Genomic DNA, 13,989 nt, shown 5'->3' on the forward strand with positions numbered 1-13,989 from the left:
TTCACAGCGTGTCACAAACTGAACTGGGTTTCATCGGTGGTGTTTGGAAGGTATGTGGTGGATGTTTCCATTTAAGGTTAATACATTTCATTCATGCCGAGTAGATGAGCACTAATTCACTGACTGAGATGACAACACAGAAGATGTTAGTAGGAGTGCACCACCCGTCAGCATCATCACTGGAAATTATTTCTGATTTAAACTCTCCGTGCCGACAACTTCCTCCTCCAGCATCAGTCATTTAAAAGGTCATGAGGAAAAGAGACGTGTAGGACTTGGAATTTATTGTTTTTATTCACACTCAGCTCAGCCATGGTCAGTCTACACGAAGCTTAATTCAAACATCTCTAAATTCACTTTGTCTGCCAACAACGTACATCTAATGCTTTAGCGTCCATTCTCAGAATACATAGAAACGGCTCCATCTTCACACACAAAGACGGAGGCGAGGGTCTGTTGTAACGCTACCATCACGGGGAGGTTCATGGTCCACTATGGAGCAATGATACACAGGAAAAAGGCGACAGTAGAAAAGTTCAGTTGCAAAGGGCTGATGTTCACTTCTGGGAAACTTCATCCAACTTGGGCTCTAAAACACACAAAGCAGAGCCGTTAAGATGAAACACTTCAGTTGTACTGTTGTTACCAGCAGCTAACGCACCGCTGTGGTCGGATCGGACTCACCTGGGAATTTGAACTCTGGGAAAGATGTGAGGTCTCCACCACCGTAGAGTCTCTGCAGCTTGGCTATCTCTTCTGCCAAAGCCTTCTCGTACTCCAAACCTGCATCCACGAGCCCCCCAGTAGCCCTGCAGAAGGAGGACACGGATCTAAAGCTCGGTATGAACCATCCATACGGATCATCACAAACTGTCACATCTAACATTCGCCAGTTATTTGACTTCATTATACTCACATACACCATGTATTCATCCACAGCTGACACACTTGAGTTCTTACTGAATAATGTTTGATAAGAACTGCGCAGACTAGCTAGCTACTGGATAAAAGTATACTGAACAAGAGCGGTTCAAAACACCCGAGATGAAAAGCAGCCCACGGGAAAACACCACCTCGCCCAGACGAGGGAAACCGGGGCACCGTCCTCGAGCAACCCGGGAGGTTGCGGGCATGGAATCTGAGTGGACCATGTTCACAGCCTGTGGGTGCTGGGAGTTGTGGTCGGAAGGTCATCGGTACCTGTCCCTTTACAGCCGGGAAGGAGAACTGCGGATTTGGACTGGGGATATGGTCGGGCAGTAGAAAGACCACTTTAAGGACCTCCTGAACCCGTTCAGCGTGTCCCCTGGGAAGGAGTCTCACTCATATCTCTGGCGGAGGTTTCTGAGGTAGTCAAGAAGCTCCTCTGTGAAAAGGTGCCCGGGGTCAATGAGATATGCCCTGGGATGCTGGAGGCTCTGGACGTTGTTGGGCTGTCTTGGTTGACAGGCCTGTTCGATGTAGCATGTCAAGCAGGCACTGTACCGGACTGTTTTGTGACCAAAGTTGGCAGAAATGTTGACAGGTGATGCATAAAAATGTTGCCGTCGTCATTTCCGCTAAGTACACAACAGCCATGTGCGATTTGAGACAACACTAAACAAGCAAGTGTACGAAAATGTAGTTTAGTACATGTGAGTAGGTGTACCAGGTGCTACATGATGATGGTGCTCTCCGACACGTTGGTGTTGGGCGGCTCAGACAGACGGTTTAGCTGTAGTTCAGTTAAACCAGAGCTGGTTTTGAGATAGCGATCACGTCCAGTCAGTCAGATGTGACGGAGCAACAGTTCCATGACGTTTTAGAGACAACCTGCAAAGACACAATCATGGATGAACTTTGACCTGCTTCGTACAGGTAGTGACACTTACTGGCTTTTGGTAGAGTACTGGCGTATGGAGTCCAGGAAGAGCTTCTGAATTGGGTCCATTTGAGCTGAGAGTCACGAAAAGAAAGAAAATGAATTTCTCTTCACAGAAAGATTCTACATAAACCAAGATCATGCATCTGGATATCTTCTGTCCATTTGTCAAGAAGAAATAAATCCGGTTTTAACCATAACCTTCATGCACCTGGGAGTGGGAGACAGGAGGCAGGTAAACAGGTCAGAAAGGAAAGACTGTACAGGTCAGGTCAGTTGACAGGTTAAAAGGTTGCTGGGATAGGTTATGCTATACTACACATTTACAGCACCGCTGCAAGGTCGAGGTTTCCAGTAGTCTAGTTGCAAAGCAGCCTAATTCAAATCTCATTTGTACAGATGCTTAACTGTGAAATCAAAAGAAACAATTTAAAATCTTCAACTTTTACTCCACACACAGCAACCAGAGTGCAATCTCACAAAGTGCTTTTACCATGAAAGAAAGTGGAAGAAAGGTTTACATTTCCACTTTATCCATTAACAAAATACACCGGATCAAACTGTGCACAGACATCACATCACCATGTCACGCCCAAATACAGGTGAGAAGTGTGAGGGAAGGAGTAGTTAGAGGTAAAAACAAAACAAGATGACAGGTGATGGCTGCGACCTTAACCTTTTCCTCCACCAGTGAAAATGGCACACACCCTTTAACATTAATCACCAATAAAACAAATAAAGAAAACAGTTCCATAAAACCAAAAACACAAAAGAAGGAAATGGACAGTGTTGAGAATTATTTTCTGTCGTGTTGGATGGCTGGATCTCAAAACCAAAAATCATCTACAGTTTTTGCTAAAAGTAAATAACGGAATGAGTGAAAGGTGGAACAAACTAACGACAGTGACTTATACAGGAAGTTAAAAAGAAATTCTAGAAAACAGAAAGAAATGTATGCAGCTGGCAGGCAGACATTAGTAATATGTGAAAAAATGAAAACATGGAAAACAAGCAAGAGAAAAATGTGTAGCCAAAACAATGTTAAATGCATGCATCACATAAAAGAGTGCTGAAGCACCACAAACATAGAGGACAACCAGCCGAACTGAAAATGCATGAAAGATGCCCCGGCCCAGAGGGCAGGGTGGGTATGACATGAACAGTGGTGTTAAAAGTCATGGGAACTGTTAGAACAAGTTGTGTGAGGCTAGAGCAAAAACGTGTGTTTGTGATGCCAAATATCTTTACACTTTATTCTTACACTCATCACAAACTGCTGTCCTACACTATGTCTGTATAAACTGATAGATATGCTGGTAGACTGCAGGGTCCACAGAGGAAAAGAGAAGGATTGTGGGGGTGGGGGAGGTTATTGTGTGTACCCTCAGATGGTTCAACGGGTTCAGCCGGGACCTCCGGAGGCAGCTCCTCTCCTGCAGCTTCAGCTACGACAGGAGCAGAGTCCACCAGCTCCTCGGTGCTCTCTGCAGGGGCACAAACTTCTGCTGCAACCTCAGCAGCTGCTTCTACAGGGGCGGCTTCAGCCATAGGCTCAGGAGCTGCTTCTACAGGGGCGGCTTCAGCCATAGGCTCAGGAGCTGCTTCTACAGGGGCGGCTTCAGCCATAGGCTCAGGAGCTGCTTCTACAGGGGTGGCTTCAGCCATAGGCTCAGGAGCTGCTTCAGTCACAGGCTCAGGAGCTGCTTCAGCCACAGGAGCTGCTTCAGCCACAGGCTCAGGAGCTGCTTCAGCCACAGGAGCTGCTTCAGCCACAGGCTCAGGAGCTGCTTCAGCCACAGGCTCAGGAACTGCTTCTACAGGGGCGGCTTCAGCCACAGGCTCAGGCGCTGCAGCGTCAACTGGTGCGGCTTTAACTGGTAGAGCTGCGGCAGCTTCAACTATGGATGCAGCAGCTTCAGCCGCAGCTTCAACCACTGGTACAGCTTCAAGGACAGCCTCAACTACTGGTACAGCTTCAAGGACAGCCTCAACTACTGGTACAGCTTCAGCAACCACTTCAGCAACGGCTTCAACCACTGGAACAGCTTCAGCAACCACTTCAGCAACTGCTTCAACCACTGGTACAGCTTCAGCAACTGCTTCAACCACTGGTACAGCTTCAGCAACTGCTTCAACCACTGGTACAGCTTCAACAACTGCTTCAACCACTGGTTCAACCACTTCTAAGACAACTTCAGCCACTGGTGTGGTTTCCACAACTGGGGCAGATTCAGAGACTGATTTGACGGCAGGTGTCGCTTCAATAACGGGACTGGCTTCAGCTGCTGACGCAGGCTCAGGGATAGCTTCAGCAATGGGAGTGGCATCAACTACAGGTGTAGTGGCTTCTACCGCTGGGATGGCTGCGACAGCCTCAGGCGCAGCAGCAGAGGGCAAAGACTTTGCTGCTGGCGTAGCAGCGGCTGCTGCAGCTGCTGCCGCTGCAGAACCTTCTTTCGTGGGAAACTCATATGTCTTGTGCTGAACAAGTTTCTCTATATCAAAGAATGTTTTAGCCTGTTTTTTGTCTAGGATGAAGGAGGAGGGCAAGCAGACAGAATGCATTATTTTATTTTTAAACAAATGTATATTTTTGAACGTTTGTATGTCCTCTATAAACCCACAAAATAAATCCCAACATTTGACTCAAAAGATATCTTTGGAGGAAGAATCTGGTACAAAAAAAAAAGGAAACTATCACAAGCCTACGAGTTTGCCAAAGGGATATAGAAAATGTATTATAGGAAAGCTGCGAGAAAAGAACAACTTTAACCTTGACAGTAGCACTTTTATAGTGAAGTAAAGAGAATAATTATAATCAAAAGCACCACAAACACATGAACATTAGCCAGCTGGTGGGTACTTAGTCATTAAATAATCTTATAATCCAGAAGTGAAAATGTTGAACTGTGGTACAAGCATCACTGAATATCAACAATAACAATAATAATAATAATAATAATAATTCTGATGGGTTGACAGGAAATACATCTACACAAACTGAGAGGCACCTGGCTACAGATAAAATGGCCTGTATAACCCACCATCGGCCTAGGGTGGTTTAGTCCAACTGGTCGTGCATGCATGAAAATTAAGGAAGGACCGGTGTGTCTATGTCAGCAAATCTGGAGCTGCTTCAGGCCTGATGTGCTCTGGCATTTGCTTTCTGCACAGTTTTATGTAGGTCAGTGGTCTTTTTCTACTTTTGCTGGATGTGCTGGTTAACTGAACTATGGGATGTTAGTTTGGTGCTGGTTGAACAGTTGTTCCTATGCTGTGCTTTCAAGGCAGCAGGGATTAGTTGAGTGGATTCCATTAACATTAGAGCTTGAATTGTAGTATGCCAGCCAAAAAGGTTTTCAGTCTGAATAAAAAATAAAAAATGTGGGTGATGGGAAAGTGCGACAGGACCCAAAAGACCTAACTTGGGCTGCTGGCATCCCCAGTCCTGACCAGTTCCTTCTTTGTACGTTTGCTTACCCACACAGGGTTGATTTCAGATGGACTTGTGACACTAAAATGCTTGAAAATGCTGAACTGCAGTGATCTTATGCCTTAGATTTCCGAAACTTCAGTGAGATCCTGCCCTTTGTAGATATTGTGTTCACCTGCATGTTTTTTGTAATTGCACCATTCTTTGCGAGTCAGTAGAGCCCTATCCCTTGCTCTACTGGGACATACAAGGCCAAATCTGTTCTCTAGACCTTGTTGAGCATTTTGGGGTATTTTGGTTTAGCGGTGCCTGGTCAGCTTCCAAAAACAGTTTGTCTTCCAACACTTTCCTGCCCTGCCTGCCTCTGGGGTGGTAGATGCCAACCCTTTTCCCAATGTCTTCTAAGGAGTCAGTCGATGGCATCTCTCATGCCAGCCTCCAACCAATCATCCTGTGGGTCCTCACATCCATCACCAGCTGGTCACCAGTCTGTCTTGCTTCCAGGCCATCCTTGTGAGGGGCCCCATATGTCCTGCCTTTGGACCGTCCTCAAGAGTTGCCACACCTGTCTGCTTTGGTGGCAGAGCTGCCATCAAACCTTTCTCGAGGACACTTGGGACATGTGGACTGGACATCGCCAGCTTCCTTCTACAAGTCATCCAGTCGCCAGCTTCCTACAAGTCTTCTGGTCTGCCTTCGTCGAAAGCTTCCTTCCTACCCGTCATCCGGTCGGCCTTTGTCGCCAGCTTCCTACAAGTCATCCGGTCACCAGCTTGCTTCCTACCCGTCATCCAGTCGGCCTTCGTCAAAAGCTCCCTTCCTACCCGTCATCCGGTCGGCCTTTGTCGCCAGCTTCCTACAAGTCATCTGTTCGCCAGCTTCTTTCCTCCCAATCATCTGGTCGGCCTTCGTCGCCAGCTTACTTCCTACAAGTCATCCGGTCACCAGCTTACTTCCTACAAGTCATCCGGTCACCAGCTTACTTCCTACAAGTCATCCGGTCACCAGCTTGCTTCCTACCCGTCATCCGGTCGGCCTTCGTCGCCAGCTTCCTTCCTACAAGTCATCCAGTCGGCCTTCATCGGCAACTTCCTTCCTACCCATCATCCGGTCGGCCTTCGTCACCAGCTTCCTTCCTACAAGTCTTCCGGTCGCCAGCTTGCTTCCTACCCGTCATCCAGTTGGCCTTCGCCGCCAGCTTCCTTTTTACAAGTCATCCAGTCGGCCTTCATCGACAACTTCCTTCCTACCCATCATCCGGTCGGCCTTCGTCGCCAGCTTTCTTCCTACCCGTCATCCAGTTGGCCTTCGCCGCCAGCTTCCTTCTTACAAGTCATCCAGTTGGCCTTCGTCGCTAGCTTCCTTCTTACAAGTCATCCAGTCGGCCTTCGTCGCCAGCTTCCTTCCTACAAGTCTTCTGGTCAGCCTTCGTCGCCAGCTTCCTTCCTACAAATCATCCAGTCGCCAGCTTCCTACAAGTCTTCCGGTCGGCCTTCGTCGCCAGCTTCCTTCTTACAAGTCATCCAGTCGGCCTTCGTCGCCAGCTTCCTTCCTACAAGTCTTCCGGTCGGCCTTCGTCGCCAGCTTCCTTTCCACAAGTCATCCGGTCGCCAGCTTCCTACAAGTCTTCCGGTCGGCCTTCGTCGCCAGCTTCCTTCCTACCCGTCATCCAGTCGCCAGCTTCCTTCCTACCCGTCATCCAGTCGCCAGCTTCCTTCCTACCCGTCATCCAGTCGCCAGCTTGCTTTCTACCCGTCATCCAGTCGGCCTTCATTGCCAGCTTCCTTCTTACAAGTCATCCAGTCGGCCTTTGTCGCCAGCTGCCAATGCTGCCAAAGTACATGGGCACAGGTCACTAGAGTAGATGTAAAGCAGGTACAACAAAGGTGGGGGGTGAGAGGATTGAGGGAGTAGTTGTTGTAGACTGCTGTTGAGCCTTCCCGAGGTGTTGTGAACCGGATTCAAAACGTTGATGAAGGGCAGTGCCAACTTGATAACCCAGTGAGATACTGCACACTCTCACCGTGGTGCCGAACCTTTGTAACAAGGTCTTACTTGGGTGTATGAGCAATATGGGTAGTGATGTTAGGGTAACATTAGCAGAGCACACTATGTGGTGGGTGGTGAGACGTTTGATTGGTGGAGACAGGTAGTAGCATTAAGTCGGTCTACGCTTTCTGTGTTTTTCCATAATAATATGGCACTTTGCGTTTCAGGGTCTGAAAAGTGATGCCAACGCAGAAGTGACTTAAAGTGCAACACCGCTGACGTCCACTAGGGGTTGGCTCCAAAAAGCTTTATGCTCCAGACTCCCATTCAGCATTTCTCTTGAAATACAGTCAGTAAGTGTTTGCCACAAGTCATGATGGTGTCATTAGATAAGTGCCCTCCTGATCAGTGTTCTGGACGTCCTTCTGGAAATAATTCCAGCATTGACTAGATATTAGGCCTCAAAGAGAGCTGTCAGGGGGCTTGTCTGGTTTGATTGACAGGCCTGTGTTGCAGTCAAGGCCTCTGCCCTAGGTGGGAGTAGCGTCCTTGGGTTCTCAGTCAAACGGCCAGATGGAGTCAGATCCACTGCTATGTGCTAGCTGAAAACTCAATTAAAAACCTTTTTGTTGTATTCTTTTTTTCTTTTTCTTTTTTTACTTTGCAAATGCTTTGATTGAAATTAAGTTCCATAATGTATAGCTCAAGAGCTTTTATTGTGAAAGGCAAGAAGAGAAGGTTCTCTAATGTACTGGTGATTGACAGACTACAGAAATGCCTCTTTCAGGGTCCGCCATTTTTTGTTTTGTTTAGTTTGCAGATCTGCCATGCCAAATTTAGACAACAGAAAAAGGAGTTCTACAGTCGCAAGATGGTCAGAGCTGCTGTCTTACCCTGCAGCCACGAACAAGCAGCTGCTGCGTGTTATGTGTTTAAATTGTTGTCATGACATGCGGGAATCTAACCCGACCATTGCGGTATGTCATTTAGTTGTATGTTCTGCAGCAGAACACCATAAACCCAGCTCGGATCTGGAGGACGTTCTTATCTGTTAGAACTGTTCAATCTTACATGGTGTCTGTCAATATTCACAACTACTTCTTTGGAAATAAGTATTTATCTTTTTTTTTTTTTACTGAAATAAAGTCAGAGGACGTTTGGTAAGAACACATCTTCAGCAGGGTGATGTTGGAGTTTCAACAAATCATGTTTTTCTGAAATACTGTACTATAATTTGGGATGTAAGTGACACTTTACATTTTCCCCGTATGTTGAATTTTTTTTTTTTTTTAAATCATAGTTTGTACATGTTTTCAACTCGCAGTACACGGCTGTATAAAAGGGCTTGAGGAGAGTACTGGTGCTCCTAAAGTTTGAGACATTTTGGGCAACCCAAAACCTTTTATTCACATATTTTGACAAAGTTCATGGATATCCTTCATCCTTTTCAGTTTGGGGATTAATAGAATTTAAGTTTATCCCAAAGGTATTTCCAACATGTTTGGGGGGGATTTACAATAGAGACAGTTACTGCAGTTAGCGGTGAATAGAAACAAACCGTCAACTTTTGATACTGAACAAAATAGCTAAATTTGATGACTGAAGCTGAAATGATATGGAACATCTAACATGACATGACTATAGTTTAAATATAAATAGAAGGATATATTAGATCTACGGTTCTTTCTTGACCACATCAGTGATACTTGTACCACAGTTGGAGCTTCATGTGAGAGCTGGTGAAGCTCAGCCACACGTTGTTACGGCAGCGGAGACTCTCTGTGACCTACCCGTGTTGTTCTTTTTCGACGACTTCTTGGAGCCGCCAGATTTCGTGCTAAAAGCTACAGCTGTCCGCGCTTTGCTCAGAGTGACCCAGCTCTCAGCCTGCAAACACTGAGACACACACACACACACACACACACACACACACACACACACACACACACACACACACACACACACACACACACACACACACTTAATCTCAGTTATATTCTTTCTTAACCAAGTGGTAACAGAGCACAGTCAAAATGGCCAATCCAAGTGAACAGGATGCAGCCTGTTACTGGTCTGGAGCTCCTGGTTCTGTGGGTCGGTGTCGGACTCTCGTCCTACTCCACGGTACCGCCTCGGCTGCAGCAGTTCTCCAACGAGGCCTCGCTGTAATCACTCAGTCAGTACAGAAACTCACCTTCAGCCACTCTCAGTTGCTTTATTGGAAGTTGAGAGCCTCTCGGGCAACTTATCTTCAGCTCTTAGTTGTTGTTTTTTGTGTTGTCCAGTTTGAATTCCGTTTCACTCTAACTGGTAGGAAAGGTTTTTGTCTGCCTCCTCCTGCCTCTGTGTCCTGTTTTGGAAAGTCTCCTTTTAAACTAAACCTGATTTAAAAGGTCAAACGTCAAATTGATCTAGAAAGTGAACGACTGATTAATCTATAATGAAAACAAAAGTTAGTTGCAGCCCTAATGTCCTGCACATACAGGAGATGCCATTGATGTCTTTGGTGTCTTCATATATAAGCAAAAAAAATTATTGCAAATTATTTCCAGCTTGCTGATCACGTATAGTGTACACCTTAACGCCCTGGCAGACCTGAGACAAAGGAGTCCCAATAGAGAAGAAGAGGAAGAAGTGAATAAATACCTACTTAAACAGAGAAAGGAACATATTCATGTATCAGCCTGTGGTTCAACTCCAATTAAATAAAACCTAATGCAAGTTTTTGTTTTTTTAAGGATCATAAAGTTTAGGATTGGAAGCATTTGAGTGCAGAGTTTGTATTTGACGGTCAGTGGAGTGAACACACAAGAACCATTTTAATGAATGGCCCGTGTCCAGTGGACAGAAAGGAGCTGGTGCTAACAGACAGCAGCTTCACGTGAGAGGACTCTGAGATTCCTGAGCTGCAGCTGTCAAGACCTGTTTCTGGTTTCAGCCTCTCCACACAGTCACCTCAAACACGCAGTATCATCAGCAACTCATGCTTTCATATTACAAAACAGCCATTTAAAGAAGTTCTCCGACAGATCAGTGAGCTTCAGCTACACACTGTTCAACTCTGCAGACATCATCACCATCATCATCATCATCAGGTCTAAAGTGGAGACGACACAAACAAATGCAAACCGGAAGTGTTTCTAAAAATGGAGCATTTTTTTTTTTTTTAATTAAAAAAAAGCACATTTAAAAGTCAAGTGCAGAAATAGTATTACCTTGACACAGCTCAGCTGTCCTATCTTCAGCAGGGAAGCCGCCATCTTTCTGTGCAGCCTGTCGACACAGGGCATCAAATACATGACGACAAATCAACACATAGAGACAGTAGAAGCAGAGCTGCAGGTGGTCATATGAGCATATTAAAATGAAGCAGAGCTGCAGGTCGTAATGTCAGCATGTTAAAATGAAGCAGAGCTGCAGGTCGTAATGTCAGCATGTTAAAATGAAGATCAGATCTGCGGACTTTATCAGTGGTGATTGGAGCCTCGTGCAGTGATGGTACAACATCGGTAGTTACCTGTCGATGAAAAGCGGTTCGTGTAGTCCTTCGGTGCTGGTCGGCTCTCCAGAAGCAGCTCACAGCAGCAGGGACATGGCTCGGTCCAACTTTACCACCTGTTATGTAACACAGTGAACGCCCCTTCCTCTCAGACCTCCCTGTCCTTGTCTCGGATGAGGCTGTTATATGTGTATATTTGTGTATATATATGTGCGATCTGATATTTGGATATGTGTACTTATATCTACAACAACTACTCATTCTTATGGACATCTTCTCCGGCTACATTTGGTGGTTTTAAGCGGGTTTGTTGTCCTGAATTTCGGCCACACTGACGTCGCCGTCTCCGCTGAAATACTTGTATTTAATATTTTACAGTTCAGAGAGCTGGCAGTCTGTTTCCAGCAGGAAACTGCTTTCTGCAGCCGCCATGTGCCACGCGGAGCTCTGTTTGTGTACATTTTGTACTTTCTTCAAGGGGGCGTGTGTTCGGTGACGTATTTTTCACGCGACCAAATAGCTCCGCGTGGGTTCCCGTCGCATGCTACATACAAACAGTGATGGCGGCCGTGGGTTTCTGTGGAGAGTGGATTATTTTCACCTGCGACAAGAAGCTGGTCGCAGTTCACGCGTCAGAGTCCAGGTGGGAGTGTGACACGGTGTCCTTCACGGTGGGGAGGTCGCAGGGGGCTCGTGCTGTCTTTACTGGCTAGCAGCGTTAGCTAGCTGCTGTTAACACATGTCACTCATCTCTTTAAAGTCAGAAATAATTTAAAAGTTCAGAGCAGGGAGATGTTTCACATGACAGGAGCTCCTCCAGCTCACCGAGGCATCCTTCAATCAACCCGGCTTTAGTTATACAGGTCGGTCCAGTTCAGATGATTGACAGACAGAAACACAAACATCTAAATCATTTAAAAAAGTCCAAAAAAACAAGAATAATTTAATAAAAATGACAGGAGGTAAATTAACATCTAAAATAAAAGTATATAAGAGCCAGATTAATAAACTATAAAATGGATTAAAACAAAACGAATAAAAATGAAGACAATTGAATGCATTAAAAAGATAAATGCTGTAATAATGAAATAAATAATAATGAGTTAAATACGATTCTGTCCTCTGTCCTCTGCCCCAGAGACGTCTTCGTGTTCAACTGCAGCTCCGCTGACAAGCAGCCGAACAACGGAAAGGACGCCACCAACAGGTAAACACGGGTAGACACGGGTAGACACAGGTAGACACGGGTAAACACGGATAAACACAGGTAAACACGGGTAGACACAGGTAGACACGGGTAAACACGGATAAACACAGGTAAACACGGGTAGACACAGGTAGACACGGGTAAACACGGATAAACACAGATAAACACAGGTAAACACGGGTAGACACAGGTAGACACGGGTAAACACGGATAAACACAGGGAGACACAGGTAGATACAGGTAAACACGGGTAAACACGGGTAAACACGGGTAGATACAGATAAACACAAGTAGACACGGTAGATACAGATAAACACAGGTAAACACGGGTAGACACGGGTAAACACGGGTAAACATGAGTAAACACAGATAAACACAAGTAAACACGGGGAGACACGGGTAAACATGAGTAAACACAGATAAACACGGGTAAACACGGGTAAACACGGGTTGAGCGCTCCAGTGGAGGAGCCGGTGTTTCATGAAGGAGTTCTCAGACCAGATACTTGTTCTCTCATGATGAAGTGAAACAGCTGCTGCTGGTTTCCTGTGTCATCAGTGATGGCGGCACCTGTGAGGAAACAGGAAGTGACAAAGTCCTCGCCTTCGCCGTGGCTCCTTCTGGAAAGCTGCTGGCGCTGACTGATGACACCAAGCGGCTGGTTCTGTTCCATTGTGAGCCTTCGTGGCGCTGTGTCAGCACCAGGTAGGACCTCCCCCCTCGTCCTCCAGACGCAGCAGCTTCACGCAGTGGACGGACGTACAGTGTGTGTTTGGCAGGTGTGTGTTTGACAGGTGTGTGTTCGACAGGTGGGTGGTGAGGAGGTGCACGTCGCTGGTGTTCAGCCAGGCCGAGGACGAGCTGCTGGTGGCGGACAAATCAGGAGACGTGTACTCCTTCTCGGTGGAGGAGCCTCAGAAGGAGGGCGAGCTGAAGATGGGCCACCTGTCCATGCTGCTGGATGTGGTAAGAAACCGCCGGCTACTGTCACCATGACGACACTACACTGTCACCCGTCACCATGACGACATAACACTGTCACCCGTCACCATGATGACACAACACTGTCACAGCTGCAGTGGACAGAAGTGGAAATATTCTCCACAGTGTGATTATCTCCACTCAGAGTAGAGAGGTCACATCCAGGGATATGAGAACACATCTCATCACCAATAACACTAATAACACACAGCTCATCTCTAATAACACATCTCATCTCCAATAACACATCTCATCTCTAATAACACATCTCTAATAACACATCTCATCTCTAATAACACATCTCATCTCTAATAACACATCTCATCTCTAATAACACATGCCATCACTAATAACACATCTCTAATAACACATCTCTAATAACACATCTCCTCTCTAATAACACATCTCTAATAACACATCTCTAATAACACATCTCTAATAACACATCTCATCACTAATAACACATCTCATCACTAATAACACATCTCTAATAACACATCTCATCTCTAATAACACATCTCATCACTAATAACACATCTCATCACTAATAACACATCTCATCTCTAATAACACATCTCATCACTAATGACACATCTCATCACTAATAACACATCTCATCTCTAATAACACATCTCATCACTAATAACACATTTCATCTCTAATAACACATCTCATCTCTATTAACACATCTCTAATAACACATCTCATCTCTAATAACACATCTCATCACTAATAACACATTTCATCTCTAATAACACATTTCATCTCTATTAACACATCTCATCACTAATAACACATCTCTAATAACACACCTCATCACGAACACATCTCATCTCTAATAACACATTTCATCTCTATTAACACATCTCATCACTAATAACACATCTCTAATAACACATCTCATCTCTAATAACACATCTCATCTCTATTAACACATCTCATCACTAATAACACATCTCTAATAACACATCTCATCTCTAATAACACACCTGATCACTAATAACACATCTCATCACTA

At 45.5% G+C, this 13,989-nt stretch overlaps 2 protein-coding genes across 2 annotated transcripts; one reads left to right on the forward strand and one right to left on the reverse strand.

Annotated features, from left to right (window-relative positions):
- Positions 1-275: 275 nt before the first annotated feature.
- Positions 276-10,914, reverse strand: LOC138636492 (fibrous sheath CABYR-binding protein-like). The gene is made up of 8 exons (XM_069724527.1): positions 10,801-10,914; positions 10,499-10,556; positions 9,074-9,179; positions 4,055-4,389; positions 3,244-3,817; positions 1,872-1,935; positions 685-809; positions 276-589 (listed from the first exon to the last, which is right to left on the reverse strand). Exons 2-8 carry the CDS (start codon positions 10,541-10,543, stop codon positions 558-560), a joined length of 1,281 nt encoding a protein of 426 aa, XP_069580628.1. The 5' UTR covers positions 10,544-10,556; positions 10,801-10,914; the 3' UTR covers positions 276-557.
- A 334-nt stretch (positions 10,915-11,248) lies between these two features.
- On the forward strand, positions 11,249-12,986 carry LOC138636479 (tRNA (guanine-N(7)-)-methyltransferase non-catalytic subunit wdr4-like). Its single transcript, XM_069724509.1, has 4 exons — positions 11,249-11,425; positions 11,921-11,989; positions 12,549-12,695; positions 12,800-12,986. Exons 1-4 carry the CDS (start codon positions 11,343-11,345, stop codon positions 12,984-12,986), a joined length of 486 nt encoding a protein of 161 aa, XP_069580610.1. The 5' UTR covers positions 11,249-11,342.
- The last annotated feature ends 1,003 nt before the right edge of the window (positions 12,987-13,989 follow it).

The sequence above is a fragment of the Brachyistius frenatus genome, unplaced genomic scaffold, assembly GCF_029030835.1.
Source record: "Brachyistius frenatus isolate BFR_SWC_R1_liver_20210118 unplaced genomic scaffold, ASM2903083v1 Contig_380, whole genome shotgun sequence".
NCBI lineage: Eukaryota > Metazoa > Chordata > Actinopteri > Embiotocidae > Brachyistius > Brachyistius frenatus.